General features: G+C 40.7%; 7 protein-coding genes across 7 annotated transcripts in view; 3 read left to right on the forward strand and 4 right to left on the reverse strand.

The window, feature by feature from the left end:
- LOC125770927 (Down syndrome cell adhesion molecule-like protein Dscam2) overlaps positions 1–26,272 on the forward strand; it is a 369,720-nt gene that overhangs the window by 150,333 nt on the left and 193,115 nt on the right. The gene's annotated exons all lie outside the window — the stretch shown is intronic.
- Positions 451–2,228, forward strand: LOC125770965 (protein arginine methyltransferase NDUFAF7 homolog, mitochondrial). Its single transcript, XM_049441098.1, has 4 exons — positions 451–863; positions 938–1,615; positions 1,692–1,871; positions 1,945–2,228. The coding sequence occupies exons 1-4, from the start codon at positions 492–494 to the stop codon at positions 2,122–2,124; spliced, it is 1,410 nt and encodes a 469-aa protein (XP_049297055.1). The 5' UTR covers positions 451–491; the 3' UTR covers positions 2,125–2,228.
- On the reverse strand, positions 2,226–4,772 carry LOC125770986 (arfaptin-2). The gene is made up of 4 exons (XM_049441151.1): positions 4,646–4,772; positions 3,679–4,547; positions 3,502–3,609; positions 2,226–3,425 (listed from the first exon to the last, which is right to left on the reverse strand). The coding sequence occupies exons 2-4, from the start codon at positions 4,486–4,488 to the stop codon at positions 3,381–3,383; spliced, it is 963 nt and encodes a 320-aa protein (XP_049297108.1). The 5' UTR covers positions 4,489–4,547; positions 4,646–4,772; the 3' UTR covers positions 2,226–3,380.
- Positions 5,381–6,039, reverse strand: LOC125771043 (uncharacterized). The gene is made up of 2 exons (XM_049441230.1): positions 5,855–6,039; positions 5,381–5,788 (listed from the first exon to the last, which is right to left on the reverse strand). Exons 1-2 carry the CDS (start codon positions 6,028–6,030, stop codon positions 5,458–5,460), a joined length of 507 nt encoding a protein of 168 aa, XP_049297187.1. The 5' UTR covers positions 6,031–6,039; the 3' UTR covers positions 5,381–5,457.
- On the forward strand, positions 6,138–11,376 carry LOC125770946 (uncharacterized). Its single transcript, XM_049441058.1, has 4 exons — positions 6,138–6,251; positions 6,327–7,570; positions 10,012–10,190; positions 10,262–11,376. Coding segments are annotated over exons 1-4 (2,097 nt in total). The 5' UTR covers positions 6,138–6,249; the 3' UTR covers positions 10,934–11,376.
- Positions 11,772–15,302, reverse strand: LOC125770983 (fibrinogen-like protein A). Its single transcript, XM_049441148.1, has 3 exons — positions 14,117–15,302; positions 12,061–12,319; positions 11,772–11,976 (listed from the first exon to the last, which is right to left on the reverse strand). Exons 1-3 carry the CDS (start codon positions 14,769–14,771, stop codon positions 11,871–11,873), a joined length of 1,020 nt encoding a protein of 339 aa, XP_049297105.1. The 5' UTR covers positions 14,772–15,302; the 3' UTR covers positions 11,772–11,870.
- Positions 17,763–26,272, reverse strand: part of LOC125770999 (fibrinogen-like protein A) — a 126,826-nt gene continuing 118,316 nt past the window's right edge. Inside the window, exons 2-3 of the mRNA XM_049441172.1 lie at positions 18,377–18,820; positions 17,763–18,310 (exon numbers count right to left, since the gene is read on the reverse strand). Coding sequence (XP_049297129.1) covers positions 18,202–18,310; positions 18,377–18,820 — 553 coding nt within the window. The 3' untranslated portion in view covers positions 17,763–18,201. The remainder of the gene's footprint in view (positions 18,311–18,376; positions 18,821–26,272) is intronic.

Below are 26,272 nucleotides of genomic sequence, written 5' to 3' on the forward strand. Positions count from 1 at the left end.
GTTCCAATTTTTCGCTATCAAAGGCGTGTGATTAGAAATAAACTTGATTTCGTGGGTAAGTGGTCAGCATGAATAGTACATAGAAAATAAAGAGGTAAAGAGTGGTAATGTTAGTATTGTTGTTCAGTTTCTCTAGGTGGCATTGGAGGGTTGTTCTTTGGGGTGTCATTGATCAGTATCCTTGAGCTGGTGTACAACATGTTCATCAAACCGTACCATCTTAAGGTGAAGTTTTCTGCCCAATAGTGTCGGAATGTCTACACTGTACTACATATTTTGTAAATTAGTAAGATGTTATCAAAATAATAACGAGGGGTGTAAAAAAATTCTTCAATAAATATTTTCCTTGCCATCCCTGAGTACATTCATAAACACTTCCCCCCCAAACACACACACAAGCAAACAAATCTTTCGCCCGCTCAACGCAATCGTTTGACATCTACAAATGTCATAACAATCTCGAAGTAAACAACAAGTGAAACCGGCTCGAAATGAATGCTCTTGGAAGATGCTGCAAATATCGTCTGCAAGCATTTCTCTGCACCAATGCTACGTTCAAAGGTACGGCCCGTGTGATTACGCGATCCCAGTGCTATAAAGCTGTTAATAGACGTGCAGTGACCGAACTTAAAAACTTACGCCGTGACCCTCCGAAAGAGTCTTCCGTTGCTGCCGGCGACCGAAGAACATTGGCACAGGCATTGCACGCACGGATACGTGCTACTGGTCCAATAACGGTGGCCACTTATATGCGAGAAGTTCTTCTGAATCCTGCGGCAGGATACTACAGCACCAAGGAGAATGTTTTTGGAACGGCTGGTGATTTCGTTACTGCACCGGAGATTGGACAGATTTTCGGCGAGGTAAGTTCGCCGGAGTATGAATTACGCAAAACACGCAAAGAGCAAAATCGAATGACATTTTTCATCGTCTCTAGCTCGTTGCCGTATGGTGTATAAATGAGTTACAAAAGTTCAACTACGACGGGCAAATTCAGCTAATTGAGCTTGGTCCAGGCAAGGGCACACTTATGCACGATGTGTTACGCGTATTCCAACGGTTCGGTTTATCGAAGGAACGGCTCAGTGTGCATTTGGTGGAAATGAGTTCCAATTTACAGCGCATTCAGGCCGAGCGTCTTTGCAGTCGTGGATCGGTCCAACGCACACCATCGGATACTGCTGAACCTCACGTACAGGAAGGCACAACCAGTTCCGGTATTAATCTCCGATGGTACACCGATGTCGTCGAGATACCGAAAGGATTTTCCATCATACTTGCAAACGAATTCTTCGATGCTCTTCCAGTGCACGTGTTCTGTAAAGAACCCAAGGAGGAAGGCGCATTGTGGAAGGAAATTCTTGTAGATATTAATGCGGACCAAAAGGAGCCAAGTTTTCGGTTTATCCAATCGAATAAGGCAACTCCATACTCGGTAGTGTTCGGAAAGCGATTCGAAAGCAAAGAGCAGCTTTTAAAAGATCGGAATCGCATTGAAGTATCGTTTGAAACGGAACAAATAGCACAAATGATAGCGAAACGCATCGATGAAAATGGTGGATTTGGGCTTATAATTGACTACGGTCATGAAGGTGACAAAATGGATACGTTGAGGGTAGGTTAAATGTTTACAATCTATTAATATAGCAAACGATTCTTACATATTGTTGCTTCACATTTTTTCCTTTAAGTCATTTAAAAGCCACAAATTGCACGATCCACTGCAAAACCCGGGAAGTGCCGATTTGACGGTTGATGTCGATTTCGGTTTCTTGAAACACTTTCTCGAACAGGACGAAAAGGCAGTAACGATCGGACCCGTTAGCCAAGGATTCTTTCTGGAAGCGATGGAAGGTTCCGCACGGTTAAAGGTAAACCAAAATCGAAGCTATATTACATTACAAATGTATTAAATCATCCCGAACGATTTAATTCGTTTTTTAGAGTTTACTCAGTTCAACCGCTGATGAGAACTATCGGAAAATATTAACCCAAGGTTATGATGAGCTAACGAATCCCGCTAAAATGGGAGAACGGTTTAAGCTGCTTTCGGTGTTTCCGTCATCGCTAAGGCAGTTTCTTTTGGCCTCGAACAAGGTGGCAGGATTCGAAAGGAAAACATAAACCAACCTTTTATTTATTCTGCTATCCTAGCCATACAGCCTTTTCATCGGATGGTAAAAAAATAGAAAATAAAAAGAAGTAATAAATCGGAATCATAAAGATCATTTTTGTGGTTTAAGTATTATTTTTCTGAAGCTATTATTTACGTTACATTTTCTGTTACATGGACCAAACCAAAATATCTTTTCGACCAATCCACTTATTTGTCAACCATTTACACAATCACGTTATGCAAGCTTCACATCATCCTATTTTATATATGTCCCCGACGTTCAAACGTGATCCCCCACCCCCAATGAGATTAATGTGTGGAGAATCTCTTAACTTTAAACATGTTGCCATGTATGATCGTGTCGTTTTCTGAATGTGTACAGTTTGGTGTGATTCGTGTACCATTTACATGCTATGTTTTACGTGTTCTTGGTGTGCGGTCTCTTAGTGCATAGAAATTCCCGTGACTATTACTATCAACTCAAACCGATGTTGGAGTTATTCGATCATAACAATTGCTAGACCAATGTTTTTACGCATCCCAATGCATTCAGCAAACCCACCATACACACACACACACACACACACATACGTCGCCAAGAGTGGCACAGGGCCGATAGATGCAAAGCAATCGCATCATCAACCACTCGTTTACCCGCTTTTTGTTATTGGACAAAAAGTTAGATGTTCAGTACGACATGACTGAATGAAAATCACTTTTCTTGAGAATGTGAAACGGTTAACCAAGAGAATACATTAAGCAAAAGGATTACATCACATTAAACTTAAGAGCGAGGGTGATAATATAAGAGTATACGATTACAGTGACTAGGCTACAAAAGAATCTCGTTTGCCAAACCAAAACTCAATTCTGCAGACGTTGGTACATTATATGTTTGGCTAAAAGATTAATCATTGTGCAATGCTGTCAAGTATAAATAAGTTAAGCGTTAACGTAATGTGAAATCCCTCATATAGTTTGTTAAGTATTATAACTTAAAACTCCCACCAAATGGAATCTCAACTGTTGGAAAAGAAATCTCAATCAGTATTGTAGTTCGCTTGCCTGATAAGCTAGTTCACCAAAAGCAAGGCAGATCCAACCGTTGCTGAATGCTAGTTCAAAAAGAATGCATCATACATTTGCTAATCGGACACCGGAAAAGCAAAAAAAAATCACATTCAGTTCAAATACTTTAAATGACATTGATTCTCATCGATGTACTACTGCTACTGGCGATGCTTGTGGGATGACTATTTCATCCCTACTGCTCCAGCCACGAACTGGTAACGGAGTTTGGGCTCTTCAACTGCAACAACAGAGTGATCGATAAGAGTGTAAAAAAACGAGCCTATCGGTTCGAATCGTTTGTTAACAATACTCACGCTGATATTAAATTGTTGTAACGTCTTCTCTAGACCGTTAGCATTGCCAGCAAAATATGCGGCTATAGCGTTGTGGAAGAGCAGTAACTGTTTGTGCATAACTTTGATCTAAAATGAAGACAATATAATTGTGAGCTTTTCTTCCATTAACGTAGTACGAGAGAATCCTAAACTTACCCTATTTTCCTCGAGAAATTGCATCTTTACTACTATGTCCGAACGTAGCTTCTCGTACTGGTCTTTGCATTTTTCGTACTTTTTCTGCACCTCATCGCTGGAGTATTTCTGCTGCGGTTCGCTGCCACCCGTTCGCTGTTGCTCCATATCCACCCGGTACGCATCGTACTCGACGCGGGCCAACTCATACTGCCGAATGGTAAGTAGCGTGTCTTCGATCGTCTTATTGCACAGCGTATTAATGGACGATATGAAAAAGTTCAGCGCATTCAGCAGCAGCTCACCGTTCTTTGTCAGAATTCGCTGCGTTTCGGCGTTTCGCAAAAACTCTTCCTGCAGTTCCGGACTTTTCTGTGCCAGATCGGCAAACGTTTCCGATAGCAGGCTCTGGGTTTGCATGCAGTTGTAAAAGTGGGACGTGAATGCACGCGACAAGCGTAATATGCTTAGATACTTCTTTTGCGTTTCCTTCAGCTGATCGATCTGTGCCTCGAGCTCGAGATCGACTGTGCGTGTCGATTTGCCGAGCTTTTCCAGCATGATCTGTTTGGTGCATTTGTACGTGGTAATGCTCCAGTTGCGGAACGTGTCAAGCTTGGAGGACCCATTCTTGATGTATGCCGATTCATCCTCCAGACTGACCGACGTCGGCGACGTTAGACTGTGGTTGCTAACGTTTCGTAAAGTCAGCGTGGTCGAGTGCTTGATTGTTTGCTGCTCGGAACCCGTATGCACCACATCGGTGCTGTCGTTCATGGACGGAGTGTTTTTCAACATTTCGTGTATACTTTTCTCGCTCGATTTGTTCATGTTTCTAGGGAACGGCCACTTCCTGTCTGAGCGAGCAAACAAAGAATCACAAATCGATCCTATTACGGGTATTAGAAAGAGGAGTTGGTTTAACGACCAAATTATACTACTGCCGGGGGTAAACAATTTAGCGGGCCATTGTCGTTGATTTCATTACCTTCACTTTGGTTTTACTGAGTTTCTAGAGGCTGAAAATTACAAGATAATGAGATTTTTTCGTTTTGTGTATACTTCACGACAAACGTCATCCTTTCACGGCTCCTTCATTTGACGCCTGCGCACTAAGGTCGCGGTCTCTACGTGTTCCAAATCAGCCGGATGACGTTTTGTGAAATGAAATTTAAAAATACAGTTTAAAAATTTTCGAATATTTCTAGGTTTAATTGTTTCGCAATGATTTGACAGACTTGAACTCCTTTTCCTCTTTTATTATTTATTACACATAAAACGAGCAAAATAAGGTCCACTAGGCGCTTTCAGTTTTCGCTGCAAATGAAATCCAAATCTAGACGTTTCTTTCGAATACCTGAGGCGTGTTTTATGTTTGATTTACCACGAGTTTTTTAGAGTATTTCCTGTCCTGAATATAAACTGACAATGGCAAAGAACGATTGGAATGACGAAAAAGGTTATGAAACGTGAAATAATAAAATTATTGAATGACCACGATGTTGTACGGATGTCACCATTGTGCTACGGATCGTTTCACAACTACAATCAAAGGTTTGTTTATAAACTGAATTTCGCCGTGACAAAAAGGATATTTCAAAACAGGCGAAAGCAGAGTTCGTCAATCGATTTTCGTTGGGACTGATTTTTAATTTTTGAAGGAATTGTTTTCTTGCTTTTACAAGTCCTTCCAGTGGAATCCTGGCATGGCATTGAAATGAGACTATTTTCAGCCATGTTTATCAATACTTATATTTTTCCTACAGTACAGCTTAAATTTCTCACAGACATCTGCAGTTTTCAGCGCTCGTTTTGACTTAATAGATAAAGCTTCCTGATTTCAAGGTTACAAGTAATAAGTTCTCTTGCATGGCTTATTATGCGTATATGATCTACTTCAATAAATGGTTTATACCTAGTACACGTTTCTTCATACTCTTCCTTGATTACTGTGGTGTCTAAACACAGCAAGGTGCTCCTCAAGTTAGCCGCATCCGTTACATGTTCAGTATCTGTGTGGCGCAGTTTTAGGATGCCGGTTATTTCAACGTGTTTACCTCTCGGAATGAACCCAAAGAAATTGATGAAACATAGCTCAACACTGCATGCTCCATCGGGAAGCTGCATATCGCTGAAAATAGAAGAAACCGCTCGTATTACAGTGGATGGTACGACGAATAATTTACCATCAACTCACGTAGGAAACGCAGGAACGCTTAACGACTCTAGCCTGTTGCTCGTACAGGCAAGTGTTCCAATCACCAAACACTTTCCAAAATGAGCGTGTGCCGGATATTCTACAAGTGCAATTTCTTCCACCAACAATGGCTTATAATATTCACAATATGTACTTTCGCACTCAGTTTCTTCCATGTTGCAGAAGAACCGCGCAAATGCAAGGTTTGCTTCGATTTCGCTTTCCCGTTCGCTGCGTTGCGTTGCGTGCTGTCATTCCAAACGTCAAGTCGTGTTGTGGACAAAACAAAAGATTTTCTACACTGTACGCCATCTTGCTCGGACTAGCCAGCTGTGCTTTGATTTTACAATTTTTCCAACCGTTCAGTGCTTTTATATTAAAATTAAGCGTTCAATATGTAGGTTTTCGCAATCCTCTCTGACAAACGGTCGTGGTAAAGCAATTGTTGTGATGATGTACTTTCTCTTTGTAGGATGCGCCGTGGAGGTCGCGACAGCCGTAGTGCTGAAAGAAATAGTCGCAGTTTTGGCGGAGGAACTTCCAGCCTGATGCGTCGCAACGATCGCAATGGTGGCCGTGTGGAGAAGCGCTTCGATCGAATGGAGCGAAATGGAGAGAACTTACGTAGCATCCGTTGGGATCAGGTAAAGTTGGACGCGTTTCAGAAAAATTTCTTCCAACCCGCTAGCAGCGTGTTGAATCGTTCGCGGGCGGAGGTAAATCAGTACTTGAACAAGAACGAGATTACCGTGTACGGAAAGAATGTGCCTGCCCCGATTCTGCACTTTCACGAGAGCGGTTTTCCACAGTACATGCTGGATGAGTTTCAGCGGCAGAGTTTTAAGGAACCGACCTACATTCAGGCGGTCGGTTGGTCGATTGCAATGAGTGGGCGCGATATGGTCGGTATTGCAAAGACGGGCAGTGGTAAAACGCTGGCCTACATCTTGCCGGCCTTGGTGCACATCAGCAACCAACCGCGAATCGCGCGTGGCGATGGACCGATCGCGCTCGTGCTGGCACCGACGCGTGAGCTAGCCCAACAGATCAAGCAGGTTTGTGACGATTTCGGACGTCGTATGGGCATCTACAATACGTGTGTATTTGGAGGCGCCTCCAAGTATCCTCAGGAAAGTGATCTGCGCCGTGGGGTGGAGATAGTGATTGCCACGCCCGGACGGTTGATTGATTTTCTCGAGCGCGACACCACCAATCTGCGCCGCTGTACATATCTCGTGCTGGACGAAGCCGACCGTATGCTGGACATGGGCTTCGAGCCGCAAATTCGCAAGATTATATCGCAAATCCGTCCCGACCGTCAGGTGCTGATGTGGTCTGCAACGTGGCCGAAAGAGATTCGCAAGCTGGCGGAAGAGTTTTTGCGCGACTACATACAGATCAACATTGGTTCGCTCAATTTGGCCGCGAACGAAAACATACTGCAAATAATAGACTGCTGCGAAGAGTACGAAAAGGAAACACGGCTGTTTAAGTTGCTGGAGCAGATCTCGTCGCAGAACGATGGCAAAACGATCATCTTCGTCGAGACGAAGCGCAAGGTGGACAAGATTGTAAACGTGATTCGCCGGCAGGGTTGGCGGGCGGACGGGATTCATGGTGACAAGTCGCAAAAGGATCGCGACTACGTACTGAACACATTCCGTCGCTCGAACAATGGTATCCTGGTTGCCACGGATGTGGCCTCTCGTGGCTTAGGTGAGAAATACTGCACACAGTAGGATTTTGCCAGCAGCGTCACAGCTGCTGTATGAATGTCGTATTCGTACAGATAGTTTGGTATTTCTTCTGTTTTTTGGTTGCTCTTCTGTTATTGGGTAGGTGTGTGTTGTAGCTCAAACGACGTGGAATTTTGCTGTCCAGTGCGTTGTGAGTTTGATTCGTACGTTGCAATAAGCAATAAGGTCAGTCGTTGTACATCGCGAACGAGCTTGCATTAACAAATAATGGAAGCTTCATCTTTCGTTCCGCATTCATCCATTTGTACTGAGACGCGCGATACGGTCCATCTTGTTCGGAACCATTCCAGTCAGAGTTAGACTTGCTCGACCGACAAACTATCGGCACCGAACGTGGCGAATGTTTAATGACCGTTCCCGTTACACCTCGACGTACGGAATCCTAGCGGCTAGGTTGGGCCGCTAGTGCAACCGGGCTGGTTGCAACACTCAAAAGGACGGAAGCACACATTTACCATACCGCATTAGACAATCGCTAAGTACGCTAGAACATATTCCGTTTATTCTTGTTTCTTTTTCCAGAAAGCAGCAACGGGCGCAGCACGGGTTTGGTAGATGATTGTCGATGCGTTGTGTTTCCGTTCCGTAATAAATCGGGTTCCGTCCGTCGAGCATTCGTTATTGGGTTCACGTTTCGATGCGCATTCCATCCCAGCCGACGGAGCATGTGGCAGGGTGTGGCAGGTGTGCCTTGACGAAACTCATCGTCGCATGGTGATGATAAACGTATGGGTAAAGCCCTACACATGGTCCATATCGGGTTTGTTACAAAACGATCATACCGGTAACGAGAATTATACTGGATAAACGCTAAAGCAGCACTGTGCAGATTCCGATCAGTCTCGGTGGAATTCACGAAGGGAATCTAGCGAATTCGTCCCATTGGGTGATGATTGTTTCGACGTTTTAGTTGAGATGCATTCGCAATCGTAATGCGCGCCAGTTCCTAGCAGGGTATAGCACTCTCGTCGCCCTCTCTATCTCACTCTGTATTTCATTAGCACGACTCCGTTCGATCGCGTTCAGTAGAATCATCCAGATCGTCTACAAATAAAAGCGATCGTCGTCCTATAGCTCGATGACATCGCACACACCGTTAATGGCTCCAAAAAAAAAAAAAACCGATCACCAACGGAGTCGATTGGCGAAACGTGCACATAGGAAAAAGGGAATTGCATGCATCATGTTACTTACCATGATGATGTAAAACGCGTTAGGGCCTAATAGATACGGTCAAGCGGCGTTGACGAGAACAGCGTGGGATGGATGGAGATGGCACTGTTTGGGATGACAGCCTGGATAGTCAATGATATGTATAGGTAAGTGGCCATCTCCTCTGTAGCACAACTCACTCAACAGTTGACCGTATGGAACAAAAAAAAAAAGGCCAGGAGGAACTGTGCATAGGTGTAAGCATCTTACAGTAATCGTGTCGTTTTGTTGTGCACATTCGCTGTGTTGAAGAGCGACTCGCGGATAGTTTAATTAAGTTAAACCTTTTCCATCGAATGCTTCTAATCAGCTAGTGCAGCGTAGTTGTGCGTGACATAGTTGTGCGATGCACACGCAGCTATAAATGGATGTTATTATAATTGCTTCAAGCAACTGTTCGCGCATTAGTATGGATTTTTTTTAAACACATGTACACGTTGGAACTGTAAGGAATCGAAGAAACATTTCATCGACAAGCATAGTAGCTACAAGTTGATACTTATTTCCCACATACTGTAATTCAGTTGTCCCTTATTACCATTAGTCTGTTATCGTACCGTTTGAACTGTGTTTGTTCTGCTTGAACATTTATTTACGATCGATTGCATTGTTTGAACTAGAAAATAATGAAATAGTTTTATGAATATCCTCGGTTTAGGTAGCTTAGTTAAAGTAAAAGATACTGACTGAAAGCGTTATGCTAAAAATGCTTTCAGCCGCGTGTTGTGATGCATTAAGATGGTTAAATATGCGATTGCCTTCGTTCCAACTGCTTCCTTGTGATTCCACTCATAGATGACTGCAGCTAGAATTGGAAAAGCTGGCTACACTTTCAGTACAGTGGCGAATTCGTTCTATTCTCTTCCCTGCACGAGCTGCAACTTGCAGCATTATTATTAGGCTATTACCGGCTATTAATTTATGTAACAAACATGTCCCATCAAACTTTGGGATACCGTCTAAATTTGCAATGACTGACCGAATTTTCTGAATGTATTTTGTGTGTTGCGTAAATTGTGCATAGTTTTGTGTTGGTTTTTTTTATACTACCGCCGGTACTATTGTAAAGGCGGTACATGGCATGGTATATCAGTGTGGGATATGAAACATTTAGGGGAGTGAAATCCAAATTTTAATACCAATTTTTTTTCTTCGCTATATTACTCTGCCCGATCTGCATTCCGGAAGACGTGGACGATGTGAAGTTTGTTATCAATTTCGACTTTCCAAACAACACGGAAGATTATGTGCATCGTATCGGTCGAACGGGACGGTCGACTAACAAGGGAACGTCGTATACCTTCTTTACGCCGGCCAATTCATCCAAGGCAAACGATCTGATCACCGTGTTGCAGGATGCTAACCAAGTATGGAGAAATGCGTGTATTTGTTGGCTTTAAATGTTATTTAATGTGCTTAACTATTCCTTGAATTGCAGTACATCAATCCAGAGCTGCAAGAGTATGCTCGTGGCAGTGGCCGTTATCGTGGAGGAGGTGGACGTATGCGTGGAAACATGGGTGGTGGACGCGATCGTGGCATTGGGACACGCAACGGAAGAATGGGTGGTGGTAGTCGGTTCAGCGATTCAAAGCCGGTGCGCGATGACGGAGGATACCGAAATGGCAATGACGAACGCAAGTATCCCCGTCGGGATGAGTACAACCGTAACGAACGCGATCATCGTGACGGAGGATCACGTTCCGGTGGCGCCTATGGTTCGACTGGAGGATCACGCGCTGCCAATGGTATGGGTATGAGTTCGAACGGTTACGCTGCCACTTCATACGGAGCTGATGATCGTAACTATGGTGGCCACTACGGAAGCCAGACACAGGGCGCATACGGTGGAGGTGGCGGATATAACGCGCCAAGTGCAGTTTCTCGACGTTCCGATTCCGATCGTTCCCGGGCACCGGCTGGTACTGTCGTTGGATTGCCCGCAACTCCCGCACTGCCCAGCGCAATCGCTTACGCTCATCCAGCAATGGCACTGGCCGCTGGACCGTATGGTGCACCACCGGGAGTCGCATATCAGTACACGGCCCCGCCACCAACCGCACCGATGGGTCGCTCCGACGCTTATCCTGCAAGAGGAGTAATGCCCTAGTTGGCATCCCGTGGTGGTTATGGTGGTGGTATGTAAAAGCGGCACTGGTAAGGACTCGCACCCTACAAATTACTATATTTTAGCGAGCACCTACACCATCCCTCTTCTGACGATGAATTGATAAATGCATACGGATGAGTGTGTAATAACGTAGCGAGCGCAGGTCGTGGATAATGGCACGTACATCAACAAAACCTCATAAAATCGTGACAATTCGTTTTGGGCTGTATTGTAATTATAAAATCGTTTACGACAAATGACACTGAATCCTTTCTTTTTGACATTACCCAAGGGTTTAAGCACACTATTAGTGGAGGCGGTACATGTAGAGGCGCTTAGTTGTATCTCATGAAATTAATTTAAACTCATATTTATAAGCATACATTTTACCCATTTCTGGATGATTATAAATAAAGTACATTCGCTTAGTTGTAATATTTGAACTTGGTGTGTTTCTGTTTAATTCGTTTAATTTCGAATGAAATGAATGATAATTATGGTTTTGTTAGTGTTGAGTATTGCTGGTTTGACAAATTAATTTCGTGTCTGTGCTTTTTTGTTAAATATCGTAAAATCGATTAATAAGAAATAGTTATTTGAAAAATTATACGAACAAATTTGTTCTTAATGTTATTATGAAGCGCTACAACCGCTTCGCCGTCATGGTCTAATGCAGAAGTCCTGTAAACCGCTTAGAGTCGAGCACCAACAATCCAACATTGCAAGGTCGTTCTTCGGTGAAAAAAAACAAAAAGAATAATTGCGCGTTATAATTTCCCTTCAAACTATATTTATTACAGTGCTTTGAAACAAACGACAGTCTTAAATAGTCAAAACATTTATTTTGTGTAGTTTAAATTTTTTTATTCTTTGTATTAATTGGATCGTCCGATAACGATTTACATGCGCTTTTAAGAAATATTGCATCACTAAAGAACTAAGCCGTCTTTGGTCTTATCATCAATTTTGAAGTTTTAAGTATAGCACCCCACGAATAAAATGAGGTCATGTAATCTATAGTTCCGTATGGTCCATTGAGATTGCTGTAAATACGATACAAATGGTATAGACGATGCAAATGGTAAGTTTTTCATTATATGTACAAGGAATTGATTACTATACCATACCTATATCCACAAACACCGAACCACCATGCACCATTTAATGTTTCTGCACAATTTTTCGTGCTTTTGTCATTATCCGCATCAAATGTAGAAAATTTCATGCCCCGATCGTGATAAAAAAAATCGCCATGCGATCCAGAATAATTACGTAGCTTCTTCAATACATATTTTTCGTATTCGTCTCCGATCTCAAACTGATCGTACTTGGCGTGCATCTTGTGGCCCCTCAAATTCTCCAGCAGCACTACCAGCTCATGTGGACCTGACACTGTCAACTGATGAATACGATCAAGACCCAACCAGAATTCCCCATCCTGATTTCCAAACCCATTTTTGTACTCTTGCCAATTCCGATAGAAATTCGTCGATCCGTTAAAGCGATGTTGAAATACAATCCAGGAACCGATCAGGGTCCTTGAAGGTGTTTTCCGGTTTAATGGTGTATATTCCGGAAGAGGGAACCTCGCGGCAGGATGTGTACACATTATCACGCACTTTGTTTGAATCGTTCTTGTGTAGCATGATGTTTTCCTTTCTACTGCATAAATCACTTATCTTTTTTACCACTTGTTCTTCTACCTCAGTGAAACGATCTTCTAGAAATTGCAGTTTCGTCATGATCATTTCGAAAGCGAAACCACCTTGAACAGCACTAGATGTATCGGCAGTTGGAGCACATTGTATACCAACAATGGTACAACACAGAATAAACGCAAATAGAAGGTTGATCTTGGACATGTTGATTTCACTGGTGTAACAGTAACAATGACACTGGAAGCTAAATGTAAACCTTTTTATGTATGTTCAAAGAGAAACGTTAACAAAGAGAAATGAAACAAAGCCGTTTAAAGAGAATGTCAAACTTATCTTTTGATTGACCATGGACAATGTGAGAAATGTTCACTCTGTGAATATTTTTATTCATATTAAACGCCCTCAGTGTGCGATGACGTTGAGTATACAAGATCATTATAATGCTTTATCGGGTGAAATTATGTCAACTATTAACCGTGTTACAAGAGTTGTACTGCTGATAAATCGTTAGTTCTCGGAATATCTGAGGGTCAGAGCTCAACGCATATCTTGCACCGCGAAACCCATGAACTCAATGGAGCGCTGGAGCAATCTCTACTTGTTGGAGAGCAATTATTCATCGTTTGACATACAAATAAAACCTAATAAAAACATTATTTTCGACGAATCGAATACGGGATCAAAGATCCTTCCGAGCATCTTCCTCTCGAATGCGAATCAGAGGGTTTCATTAGTTTTATGCAAAGTTCATGTCTCAGAGGCGTATGTGAGCGTACTATATAGCTTCTATATAATCTCAGCTTTGATCGACGCGACAGGTATTTTGTGTGGAAACATTTCCCCAGACTGTAGAAAGACCGGATGGCATCGAGCACACAGGCGCGTATCTCAAGATCGACGTTGATTTATTCAAGAAAACGTACAACCAACAAATCCAAATCCAAGTTATATCCATTAAACTGCTTTGAAACAAACGAAACAATGTGAAATAGATAAAACATTTATTGTGTGTAGTTTAATAAATTTATATTCTTTGAATATAATGGATCGTCCGACAACGATTTACATGCGCTTTTAAGAAATATTGCATCACTAAAGAACTAAGCCGTCCTTGGTCTTATCATCAATTTTGAAGTTTTAAGTATAGCACCCCACGAATGAATTGTGCCATCATAAGTTCCGTATCGTCCATTGAGATTGCTGTAAATATTATGCAAATGGTAAGTTTATCACTATTTATACCAGGAATTGATTACTATACCATACCTATATCCACAACCACCGAACCACCATGCTCCATTTAATATTTCTGCACAGTTTCCCGTGCTTCCGTCATTATCCGCGTCGAATGTAGAAAATTTCATGCCGCGATTGACAACAAGAACATCGCGAACCGTTCCCGAATATTCACCTAGCTGCTTCAACACATATTTTTCGTTTTTGTCTCCGATCTCAAACTGATCGTATTTGGCGTAGATATCAGAGCGCTTGAAACTTGTTAGCAGCACTACCAACTCATGTGGACGTGAAGCTGTCAACTGATGAATACGATCCAAACCCAACCAAAACTCTCCTTCCAGATTTCCAAATCCATTCTTGTACTCTTGCCAATTCCGATAGAAATCCGTTGATCCGTTAAAGCGATGTTGAAATACAATCCAGCCTCCGGATTCGTAATCTTGATCACACAACACCCTCATCGGTTCCTCGAAGGTGTTATCCGGTTGAATGGAATATATTCCGGAAGAGGGAACCTCGCTGCAGGATGTGTACACATTATCACGCACTTTGTTTGAATCGTTTTTGTGTTGTATGATGTTTTCCATTCTACTGATCAAATCACTTAACTTTGTTAACATTTGTTCTTCTTTCTCAGTCGAACGATCTTCTAGAAATTGCAGTTTGGTCATGATCATTTCGAAAGCGAAACCTTGAACAGCACTAGATGTACCGGCAGTTGGAGCACATTGTATACCAACGATGGTACAACACAGAGTAAACGCAAATAGAATGTTGATCTTGATCATGTTGATATCACTGGTGTAACTGTAACAATGACACTGGAAGCTAAATGTAAACCTTTTTATATATGTCAGCCGTTCAAAGAGAATGTCAAACTTATCTTTTGATTGACCATGGACAATGTGGGAAATGTTCGTTCTCTGATTATATTTATTCATATCAAACGGCCTCAGTGTGCGATGTTAGTTTGTATACAAGTTCATTATGGTGCCTTATCTGGTACAAGTATGGGAAATGTTGGCTATTGGTCGTATTTATAGAGTGACATTGCTGATAAATGCTAAATTCACCGAACAGGAATATATGAGGGTCAGAGCTAAACGCATATCTTGTAACGAGAAATCCTTGAACCGAACGGAGCGTTGGAACCATCTTTACTTGCTGGAGAACAATGATTAATCCTTTATCATACTTATAAAACCTTAGTTTTACAATTCTGCACGGGCTTATGATTACGCTCGTTCGTAGCCAAATCATTGTTGCAACACGTGGATCGTTATTTACATCGGATGTTGAGCATTTCATGCGTTTTTAAGAATTTAACGTATCGTTAACCATTCCCGAATATTTTTCTAGCTTTTTCAATGCATTCTTTTCGTTCCTAATTTCGGATTGATCATATTTGGCTTAAATCGTGTTACCCAGGATTTTTCCAATCATCATTATCATTTAATTAAACCTTTGAAGTTGTTTGCAATGTTCATTCTCTGATGTTTGTTTTATCCCTTATAAAACAGCCAAGCCGTAAGCATAACATAACCGATGCAAAAATGTCTCCATAGCTTACATGCGGCTTGTTAAATAAGCATTTCCGTTCAATGCAAACTGACGTTCCCATAATCGCGCTCCCAACGCACGTTCGCCATTTGCCTGGATGAAATTAAAAAATGAACAACTTTTAGAGGCAATAATTAAAAAAACAAACAACGAATTAGAGGCAAACAAATATCAAAAAATCAAGTTTCTAACTAATCTGCTGTCTGAGAACGAGGCTGTCAAAGTCAAGAAGTCAAGAAAAAATATTGGAAAATATAAAATCAATTTAATTTAATTTAATTTAATTCAATAAATACTAAACCGGTTTTGATAACTTTTTGTGATTTTGAAAGGAAATTTTATATTCTTAATGTATTTGTATTCATGTTTGTGATTTACATAACTTAACATTTTGAAGATGTTTGCTAAAAGTCCGTGAAACATATCATGTTTTTAAACTTTCACTTGAAATCATTCTGGGAGTTTTGTCGAATTGCGTCGTCTCATTAGTATCACATAATAGTGTAACATGCGTACTTTCTTACGGTGAAGAAATATTGTGCGAAAGTTTGCAAAACGCGATTTTTCCGACAGTTTTTTGAAACTAACCTTTTTTTGAGAACGAGTGCATAAAGTACTGGGCGTCCCCATCAGGCATTGATCAGAAAATATTCATTTATCTGCCTTTGGTTTGTGTTATCTAGTTGAAATATTGGTAGAACCACTTTATTAACAAAGGTACAAGAAAAAGAGACACGAACAATAATGGCACGTCCGCCGTGAGCGTGGCGGAACGATCGAACGTCGCTGGAGTCCGTGCGATTGCGATCCGAACGGTGGCCACTCATATACACGATAACGCTAGATTATCGGTGAGTGCCTCGGGGATCGCCTTGGATGCTGCAGGTGAGCACAACACAACAGTTTGTCTTTCCTTTTTTAATGTATGATTCTTGTTATTTTCTCGAATTGTACTGTATATATACTATCGTTTTGTATTTTGCGTTACACCCTGATACGTGTCATCTGGTGTGTTTACCTTTGCTTTTTGCAGTGGACGGACAGTCGATAGGTGCATAAAAGTACTTATTTTGAAAGATCCATACTTTCGGGTAACACATAAGGTAGGTATGGCCGTAATAGGATTATAGAAAAACATTTGAAGGAGTTCTATGTCAGGTATGATGCTATAAGAAATATGAGGTATAATGGGTACCTTCAACAAGTAAAGAAAGGTAAACCAGCATCTCAACAATGCATCATCATGTATATGTATAGAAAGATGTCGTGTATATAAAGATGCATACAAAATTTGGCAGTTCATTCGCAAAGTTTTCATTAAAGTGTCAGGATGGTGTCGATTAGCTATTTATCTATCAATGATATCTATCAACATTTTCATATTGACAAACATGTGGCTTAGAATCTTAATAAAACTCTGAAATTTATTCAGAGTAAAGTTAGCATTAAACAAGTGAGATAACAACGGTTTCGGATGCATTGAAGAACATGTTTTATTCTTTTTCTTCAGAGAGAGGGAATTTTAAACAACATAACAAATTGTTGTACTTGCATCGTTAACATCGTTAATGGTTTTGAACATAATTGGAAAAGTAAAACTACGTAAAAGGTTGAAAACCAAGAACGAGTCTGACTTTACAGATGTTGCTTTAAACGTTTTGTTATTCGATAAACTGTGTGTTCGGATTTTTGTGGGGTTTCAACACTTTCGTGAAATCAGATTTTTTGGTTTTACACGTTTGCTTTACTTGTAACTATTCCGTCGTGGTACTGTTGTTGTGATGTTGTAATTTGTAACGTGTTTTTGACTGACAGTTACACACACTAACAGCACGCACTGACAGCACTTACTGACAGCACTAAGCTGCCTTCGATCGTGCAGCACAACTGCACATTGGGCAAATATCAGGACTTAGGCGGTAACACGTTTTATGTTAGTAAATTAAATATTGAAACAGATTTGGCAAGCACTAGTTTGCCCACACGGTCCCATGATCAGCAACATCAGGATCTAAATATATTTGGCAATTGTTAATCTTCATCCAATCAATGCGATTGCACTATAATACCAGTGAATATCTTTAGATGTTGTTACAATACCTCCCACTAAGGTCCAGGCACCTCCACTACCGTAGACAGTGGGCGGCCTTTTTACAAAAATACCTGTGATCTCGATTTTTTTGGTCTACCTTAATAGATCTTTACACAGGTAAGAGTGAAGAGCCTGAAGCAATATTCAAATAGTTTGGTGCGGTTTTAGTGATGTGTGTCCGTCGGGTAAAAAGCTACCAACAGTTGTTGCACCGATAAACCCAAAATAAATGTAAAACTCACTTTGTGCAACTCAAAATGAATAAAAAAATAGTCCAATATACGATGAATTTGATTTTATTTAGCTTTTAGTATGAGGACATATACCGTATTGTCTACCTATCTGATGATGTTCGAAAGACAATTTTTAATGCATTTAACTACTGGATAGAGAGATAAACATAATCGTCTCTTCTTCATTGTCGCTTTACATTGGGAGACTATCGAAACCTTTTTGTATAGATCAATCTAGATCCAGGATTACGCCGATTACATAGATATCATAGGTTGAAAAATCAGGGCATACATATCTACTGAAGATCTACGCATTATAATTTCCCTTTAAACTACATCCATTAAACTGTTTTGAAACAAACGAAACAATCTTAAATAAATAACACTTTTTTTTTGTGCTGTTTAATATTTGTTTTTTTCTGTGTATCAATTGGATCGTTCGATAACGATTTACATATGCTTTAAAAATATTGCATCACTAAAGAACTAAGCCGTCTTTGGTCTTATCATCAATTTTGAAGTTTTGAGTAAACCACTAATAAACCAAAAAGATTCGACCGAGTCATCATCATTGTCGTATGGTCCATTGAAAAACCTGTAAATACGATGCAAATGGTAAGTTTATCACTATTTATACAAGTAATTGATTACTATACCATACCTATATCCACAACCAGCGAACCACCATGCTCCATTTAATGTTTCTGCACAGTTTCCCGTGCTTCCGTCATTATCCGCGTCGAATGTAGAAAATTTCATACCCTGATAGTAACTGAAAGAATCGACAGCCGTTCCCGAATAATCACCAATCTTCAATACATATTTTTCGTTTTCGTCTCCGATTTCGAACTGATCGTATTTGGCGAACGTCTTATTGCCATCCAAATCTTCTAGCAGCACTACCAGCTCATGTGGACTCGACACTGTCAATTGATGAATACGATCCAAACCCAACCAGAACTCGCCGCCCAGATTTCCAAAACCATTCTTGTACTCTTGCCAATTCCGATAGAAATCCATTGATCCTTTAAAGCGATGTTGAAATACAATCCAGCCTCCGGATTCGTAATCTTGATCACAAAGCACCCTGATCGGTTCCTCGAAGGTGTTATCCGGTTTAATGGAATATATTCCGGAAGAGGGAACCTCGCTGCAGGATGTGTAAACATTATCACGCACTTTGTTTGAATCGTTTTTGTGTTGCATGATGTTTTCCTTTCTACTGCATAAATCACTTATCTTTTTTACCACTTGTTCTTCTACCTCAGTGAAACGATCTTCTAGAAATTGCAGTTTCGTCATGATCATTTCGAATGGAAAACCAACATGAACTACACTCGTTGTATCGGCAGTTGGAGCACATTGTATACCAAAAATGGTACAACACAGAATAAACGCAAATAGAAGGTTGATCTTGAACATGTTGATTTCACTGGTGTAACTGTAACAATGACACTGGCAGCTAAATGTAAACCTTTTTATATATGTAAGCCATTCAAAGAGAATGTCAAACTTATCTTTTGATTGACCATGGACAATGTGAGAAATGTTCACTCAATGATTATTATTATTATTTATATACCACGACCTCATAGTTCAAAGTTAGTATACAAGTTCATAATGCTGCTTTATCTGATAATAGTATGGCAAATGTTGGCTATTAGTCGTATTTATAGAGTTGCATTGCTGATAAATCGCTAGTTCGCGGAACAGGAATATCTGAGGGTCAGTGCTGAGCAGATATGCGCTCCATTAGCAGATGTACTGAGAAACCATTAAACTCATTGAAGCGTTGGAGCAACCTCTACTTGCTGTAGAACGATAATTGACATACAAATAACATCCAAAATTTACATCAGTTTTACAATCCGGCTTGAGTTTATGATTGTGATCGATCTTACTCGTTCGAGCATTAGCTTTTTTTGGGAAATTTAGCGAAATTTATAAATTTATGTATTTTAATGCGAATTTGTTGAAATAAGTTTCTTTTCACTCAAATAATGCTTTAAATAGAAAAAAAAGAACGAAAAATAAAAAAAAATCCATAAATTTAAAATCTACCGGGGTAGGTGGTTACAGAAGTAAGGGTGTATTATTGATCATTGAAACAAAGGTTATTGGAGCCACTTTCATAATTGGAAATGTTTACATTATTCTAATTTAGCAACAAAAAAGTAGTATTTTATAGAAAATAATTGACGTTTTTTTTGTGTTGAGCGTGTATCGTTTTTGAGATTGTAATATTTGTGAACTGGATACTTCGCAACACAAAACTGGTGCCCCATATGCTGAAGACGGATGCTACTTATCCATGGCCATTTATCTACTCTCTGAAAAAAAAAAAACGCAAGGTGAAACAAAACAAAAGCATCCTTGCTGTGGAGAGGTTGGCTGCAAAAAAAACACACAAATAATCCAAACCCCTGTGCCCCTGTTTGATGTAAGCAAGAGGCCGAAGCTCTTGATAAGAACCCCCGGTGAACGATGCATATATAATGCAATAATCTAGCTTAGGAAACTTTTCACTTGGCGAAGTTCCAGGATTAGAAGATAGAGCTGACAGCCCAATGCGCGCCCAAACGGTACGATAGTGGGTGGATAAGAGTGAGCACTTGACGTTAACAAAAAAAAAGGAAGGAAGGAAAAATATCAAACGAAAAATAGAGAACCACAACGCCATGAAATGAACGGACTGGCGTACCTACGGTGGGCATGCATTAAACCGAAAGGTACCGAAAGCACCGCAGGTGTCAACCCAGCACGAGCCAGTCGGCGTGTGTTTTTCGCGTATGGCGGCATCCTCTGCATACACAGTGGCACGACAGGGCCCGCCAGTACCAGCCAGAGCATTGTGTGCGATAAAAGTTTACTACTTGCATGATAAGATAGGGAAAAACGCGCCGATGACACACCGAGCATGGGTTTTCACACTGCAATATCTAGCGACTGGACTGGGAGCCGGGAATGCTTGGCACTACGGGAGGAAATCTTCACCACGGTTTTACTTGCTGCGGGATGCGGGAAGCAGGTCACCATTTTTGCGGCCGAATCCTACTTTACACCGGGTACTACGGTACGGTGGTACGCTCTCATGTTCGCCCTTGTCCGTTGCGCCCTTTTACCCACCACTGCACGCTTGCAGGTTGTTTATTCTTGCATTTTTCATATCCTGGTGGCATTTTTGCTGATGCTTGTTGTAAAGAAGGGACGGGCGAAAAAGTAAAGAGCGAGCTTAGTTAAAGGCGGCAAAGTGGCTGTTCGCCGCGCGAACAAAGCGTAGATTGTGCAAATGTGTGGCGAATAGAAAGCATCGGCGAAATGCACTTACGGAAAAGATTAAAACGAAAAAAAGTAAAACCAAAAAAAGAAAGTACAGGCCTGCAAGAAAGCACAAATATAAATGCCAACGAAACGAAAAGTAATACGTGGTACGTTAATATTTTATTCAATAAAACGGATAGCGTTCACTTAAGAGCTAAAGGCACTTCTGTGGAGGTAGTAGTACCGAGTGGTAGTAGTACCTGTAATAGAATGGTTTTGCGATGCGAAAGTTTAACCATTCCGGACACTCGGTTATACACACACATACATACCATGTGGTACGGTTTTGGTTTGGACAAAAGGAGCGTTTTTGTTTTGTTTTTGGCGAGTACAATCACACATACGGTTTGAAAGAGGTGGTCGAAAAATTAAAAAAAAACCTCCGTATGGTGATGTTGGACCCGTTGTTTTACAATTATTGCTGTGCTTTCTAGTAGCTGACACTTTCATGCTTTTTTGCATGGAACAACGGATGCAACGGGAACAACGGAGAGAGAGAGAGAGAGAGAAAGCGAGAGAGAATGGAAAAAAGTGGTCTTGCTTCATTATACCATGCCCATAGTGTACTAAGGTCAATGGTACTCGCTAATTGAGTTCTACATGTTGTGACAGGTGTCGTTGTAACTAGTTACACGATTTTGACTTTTATCATGCCTGTGGTTTTGCATATTAATTTCGTTTTTAATAAATTATGCTTTTTCATTCAAAGTAGATTTATTTATGATTTTTTTTTCTGGAGCTCACAAGTTTTTCTGGAGTGTTTTACCTAAGTACCAGTGGTTTCACCCTAGTTTGTAAATAATATTAAAATACTCCGTGAGGAGCTTTTGTTTTTTTCTTATGTTTTGTACCAATGGAAGCATATTTATACGAATTATACGTAAGACAGATGTAGCATTCGTTCTGCAAATTAAAATGTAAATTTTAACTGAACTCAACTCATATAGATTCTAATATATTGGAGATTCTCTCAATTTTGCAATAAGTCTTGCAAGCTCGCATTCTGTGAGATAAGAAAGTTGAATTCTTATCCTTAGAGGACTTAGGCAAAACCTCTTTCGTATGAACGAGAATGCTGTGGAACTAAACCGTTAAGAACACATAAGAATTGATCGACTACTAAAACGAAAAATGTGTCACGAATTGCTAGCCCCAAAATTCTATCTTTCGAAAAAAAAGGTTGCAAATTTGAGATTTACATCTTGGTTTTATGCCTATTTCTTCAGTTTTTTTTTAATTTGTCTAATGGACAGACTCTTGAATGAACAAAGATAAGAAACTATTTGACTGACCATTACCAATTGATCGTTAGTCTGAAGCTTCTTGGTCTCACATATCGCTAGAACACTGTACTGTACATTTGTCTGATCACTTCTTGAGGAGTCCTGCATTTTAGTAGTCCATTTGGTGTAGGTTTAGCAAACTTGCCTTGAACCGTGGACCCGATGTTTGCTGTTTGATCTTCCTTCTCTTTAGAAGCACATCGGAATGCTCTAATAATGGCTTTTTATATAGGTCTTCGCACTCTGATGTGTTGCTCAGGACAATCAACCTGTTCATCTTTGCAAAGAGCCTTCGATCTGTGCTTGTCCACGTGCCTTGATGTGCTCGTGAGATCTCTTGAGCTGCTGTATCTTTATATCCATCCGTCAGATAATGTTCCTATATTAAAAAAAACAGTCAAATGTGTGTCCGACGTTTAACTTGATCAGTTCGCTTTATTACTTTGTAACGTTTGGTTATAAAATTGTCATTTAGAAAATGTACATTTTCTTCACCGTTTCAAAAACCTTACTCGCTTTACACCTTGTTCACAGTATGTTCAATAATTTGTTTCAATATCATGTTTCTTATTTATACACATAGTTTTTTTTGCTCGCTTAGAACAGCCTGGCCGTATCAAGACTTATTTTACCACGTAGCAGGGTAAAATCAGTCCATGCTACGGGGGGACGGTCCGGATGGGATACACATTTATACACATGGTTACATAAAAAACTGATTTTTTAAAGTGTACTATTGATACGGTTTTTTTCTATATTGCACTCTGGTTCACTTCTCATCTCTGGGTGTGGAGAGAGAGAGAGAGATAGGAATTGCGTGGGACACAATTTGTAGTATCATTTTATAGCAGAAATTGTTTCAACAAAAAAGTCCATCCAGCGCAAGATGAGATTTTCCAACACCGAACGTCCGTTTTTGGCACATTGGCACTGTACTGTTCAGTATCGTTTAGCGTCGAACAGTTTCGATACTAACCAGTGTGTGACCTTCCCCCCCCACCACCCTTCCTCCCCCAATTGTTCGGAACGGGAAAGGTACTTTCCGGTCTGTCCGGGTGAAAATGGCATTCGTATAGAAAAATCCCATCGATACCAAATGGCACCTAGGGACAATTTTAACCCCCCCCCCCTCCTCTCTTTGTCTCTCTCTCTTTCTCTCTCAATTTCCAGTCGACGAAAGGAGTGTACCGTGCATTGTTCCCATGTGCCGCGGGTGCCTTCGTTCGGTCACGCAACCCGATTGCTTACCGCGTTTCGGTGAATGACGGCGAAATTAAATTCGTGAAAGCACCATTAAAATAAAATTAATTCGCAAGTAGCGCGCACCGGTGCGGGCAGTCGGGCAAACTGGCAACGAATTGGGTGAACGGTTACGGACTAGTTTTTGGTCCAATCGCTTTTTGTTGCGCCAGTCTGCCAATTGCGCCAGCACACTTTGGCTTCCGGTCGAATCCCGAATTCTAGGCCATTTTCCGGTTTCCCGTTCCGGTTTCCGGGCGCCAGATAAAGGGGGTGGAATGTAGGCGAGGTGAGGGAATGGGGGTTGAATGAGAGGGTTTTTTGGAGTATGGAAATTTTTCAAAATTCCAATACACTCTTTAGTACAAAGGCCACGGGGATTGGCGGTTTTTTTTGGTTGAGCAGGGTGTTGGGCAAGGATGGCAATTTTAATTCAAACGACACCTGAGCTAGCGTTCGGTTCGCACAAGGTTCACACATGCTTGAAGCCGAAAGCAGGTTCCCTTTATGTGGTTACCACGCCATGCACGGTGAAAGCGCTACGGTGGGGGAGTGGGATGCATAAAGTGTTATGCCGAGCTTTAAGGGATTATCGTTTCGTTCGTGTTTGCCGTTCCCCGACATTCTCACCGACTCACCGGTAAGGCAACACAAGGCTTCCCGCTTTTTTGAGGTTTCGTTGGTTTAACGGCTCGTTTGGAATTGTATCCGGCCTGTGCTTGGCTTGTCCATGTCTTTGACGGAATTTTCCTATCCTTTCCTCCCCCGCCTTCAACATCCCATCCCAGAAGTAAAACACGAAGAAAAAAACGGAAACATTAACACGTTGAAACCGTTAACTCCCTTGACCCTTCCACGCTTCCTCCAACAGCAAAAAAAAGGCCGTTAACTACCAGGAAAAATAGTCGTTAAGACTGAGCGACTGAGTACGCTTTCGGGTTGGATCGGTTTTGGCCGTGCGAAACCGGTGTGTAAATGGGTAGGATTTAATGAATATTGAATTGATGTGGTAAATAATGGTGGAAATCGTACCATTTCACCGGATACCAGATTTATCTCCTTTATCGCGTGGGTAGAGGGTGAAGGTGTTTCGCGATGATAATAGGATTATACGCAGAAGAATAATACCCTTAATTAGCCAATCATATGCAACGGTCGGTCGGTTGCATATAACGAGGCCAAAAAGGCCGACCCGGCTTCCTGGTGGTCTGCACACACACGGGGGGAAATATTTTCGGGACAAAGTTTAATCGTTGTTAATCATGGTTATGATTGAAGTTTCGATTGTGGTTACGGTGGATTGTGCTGTGTGAGAGAGATATGTTTTATTTTTATCTCACTAGCTGAACCAAAAAATGGGAAATATCGTTTTGATGAAAGTCGGGTCACAAGCTGTGGTAATTGATGGTTTTGATCCTTTGTTTCGTAATGAAGTTTTTCGATGGAGTATTAAAACAGAACCGAGTGAATGTTGTTGCGTAATGAGCCTTAGTTATTCTCATGACAAAATAACTGTGGATAACCAGTTTTCATTTAATACTAACAACTTGCTTTAGAAATGTAACGTATGAATTTAGTGTTTAAACCATTTTTTAAAAGGCTTATTGCACAACGTACAGTTGTGGTCATTAAAGTTAAACCAACATTTAAATACAGAAGTAGAATGGTTTAAATTTTTCAGTGGATTTGGAATTGTTTTTGATTGTTAGCATTTTGTTATTTATTTATCAAGAAGTGTTAGCGTTGTTTTAGTTTTGTTTCTTAAACAATATTGCAAATCGAATTAATGAAATAGTATTCCTTATTTTTTGTTTTCTTTGATTCACAATTTATTTCTATAACATATTCAATAACAAGAGGCAGAGATACGTCGAGGAATCTTTCTGTGTCCCAGTGTTCACATCATCAAGTGACTATCGAATGATGCATAAAGCAGTGTAGAGAAAGGGTAGCAAAAGATAGATTTTTTTTTTTAAATCGTTGTCTGCTGTATAAAACATAATGATCAGAATGAAAAGCAGAGTTTTTGTCTGAGAACAATTATAAATAATGTAAGTCAAACTTATAAAGTTAATAAAATTTCACTTGTTTTTTTTTTTTAATTTCATAAAATCTCCAGATTCAAATGAGAAACTAAGAAAGTAATAAAGGATTTTTTTAGTTTAATTTATTTCAGTAAACATAAACGTCAAGCGGCCTTCAAGTATTTAAAAGTTTAAAACCGTTTTACTCTGGTCATATCTAAATGACCACCACTGTGCATAATTTACAGCATAATTTACAGTAAATGTTTTTCATAGCGAAACACTTCTAAAATGCCGGAAGGAAGTGATGTTAGTTGAAGAAAAATAGTGACCAACTTTCTAATCAATAATGACCTGCACATGAATTAGCAAAAAAAAAAGAAACACAAAAAAGCTCTCCGACAGCAAGAGCAACAAAACTTCGCACCCAGAAAACTCGTTACCGTCGAGCAAAACCTTAAAAGTTAAACCACACAAATGCCTAACATTGCTTCACCCTGGGAGAGAACCGTGCCCTCCTCGATTTGTCCTAGCGCAAGAAAATGGTACCCAGGCACAGGGAAATCGAACAGCAAGCACAGCAGCAGGAACGTGCTGCCATCGCCCGGCCATAGGAGGGTAAATCGGTATTCGGTGAGTGTAATTAATAAGTTTCGCCTCGGCCCCCGGGTACAAGCGGTCTCATTCCGT

Source organism: Anopheles funestus, chromosome 3RL, assembly GCF_943734845.2.
Source record: "Anopheles funestus chromosome 3RL, idAnoFuneDA-416_04, whole genome shotgun sequence".
NCBI classification, from domain to species: Eukaryota; Metazoa; Arthropoda; class Insecta; order Diptera; family Culicidae; genus Anopheles; species Anopheles funestus.

Excerpts from the sequence above, each read along its gene's own strand:
- LOC125770965 (XM_049441098.1), top strand. The coding sequence starts at position 492 with ATGAATGCTCTTGGAAGATGCTGCAAATATCGTCTGCAAGCATTTCTC. Across the intron at positions 1,616-1,691 it reads ACAAAATGGATACGTTGAGG|TCATTTAAAAGCCACAAATT; the intron begins GTAGGTTAAATG and ends TTTTCCTTTAAG. Across the intron at positions 1,872-1,944 it reads AAGGTTCCGCACGGTTAAAG|AGTTTACTCAGTTCAACCGC; the intron begins GTAAACCAAAAT and ends TTCGTTTTTTAG.
- LOC125770986 (XM_049441151.1), bottom strand. The coding sequence starts at position 4,488 with ATGAACAAATCGAGCGAGAAAAGTATACACGAAATGTTGAAAAACACT. Across the intron at positions 3,610-3,678 it reads AATTTCTCGAGGAAAATAGG|ATCAAAGTTATGCACAAACA; the intron begins GTAAGTTTAGGA and ends TCTTCATTTTAG. Across the intron at positions 3,426-3,501 it reads TACAACAATTTAATATCAGC|TTGAAGAGCCCAAACTCCGT; the intron begins GTGAGTATTGTT and ends CTGTTGTTGCAG.
- LOC125771043 (XM_049441230.1), bottom strand. The coding sequence starts at position 6,030 with ATGGAAGAAACTGAGTGCGAAAGTACATATTGTGAATATTATAAGCCA. Across the intron at positions 5,789-5,854 it reads AGCGTTCCTGCGTTTCCTAC|CGATATGCAGCTTCCCGATG; the intron begins GTGAGTTGATGG and ends TTCTATTTTCAG.
- LOC125770946 (XM_049441058.1), top strand. Across the intron at positions 7,571-10,011 it reads TGTGGCCTCTCGTGGCTTAG|ACGTGGACGATGTGAAGTTT; the intron begins GTGAGAAATACT and ends GCATTCCGGAAG. Across the intron at positions 10,191-10,261 it reads TGTTGCAGGATGCTAACCAA|TACATCAATCCAGAGCTGCA; the intron begins GTATGGAGAAAT and ends CTTGAATTGCAG.
- LOC125770983 (XM_049441148.1), bottom strand. The coding sequence starts at position 14,771 with ATGAATAAATATAATCAGAGAACGAACATTTCCCACATTGTCCATGGT. Across the intron at positions 12,320-14,116 it reads TCATCAGTTGACAGCTTCAC|GTCCACATGAGCTGGTAGTG; the intron begins GTCCACATGAGT and ends TGACAGTGTCAG. Across the intron at positions 11,977-12,060 it reads TTCGGTGTTTGTGGATATAG|CAATCTCAATGGACCATACG; the intron begins GTATGGTATAGT and ends TCGTATTTACAG.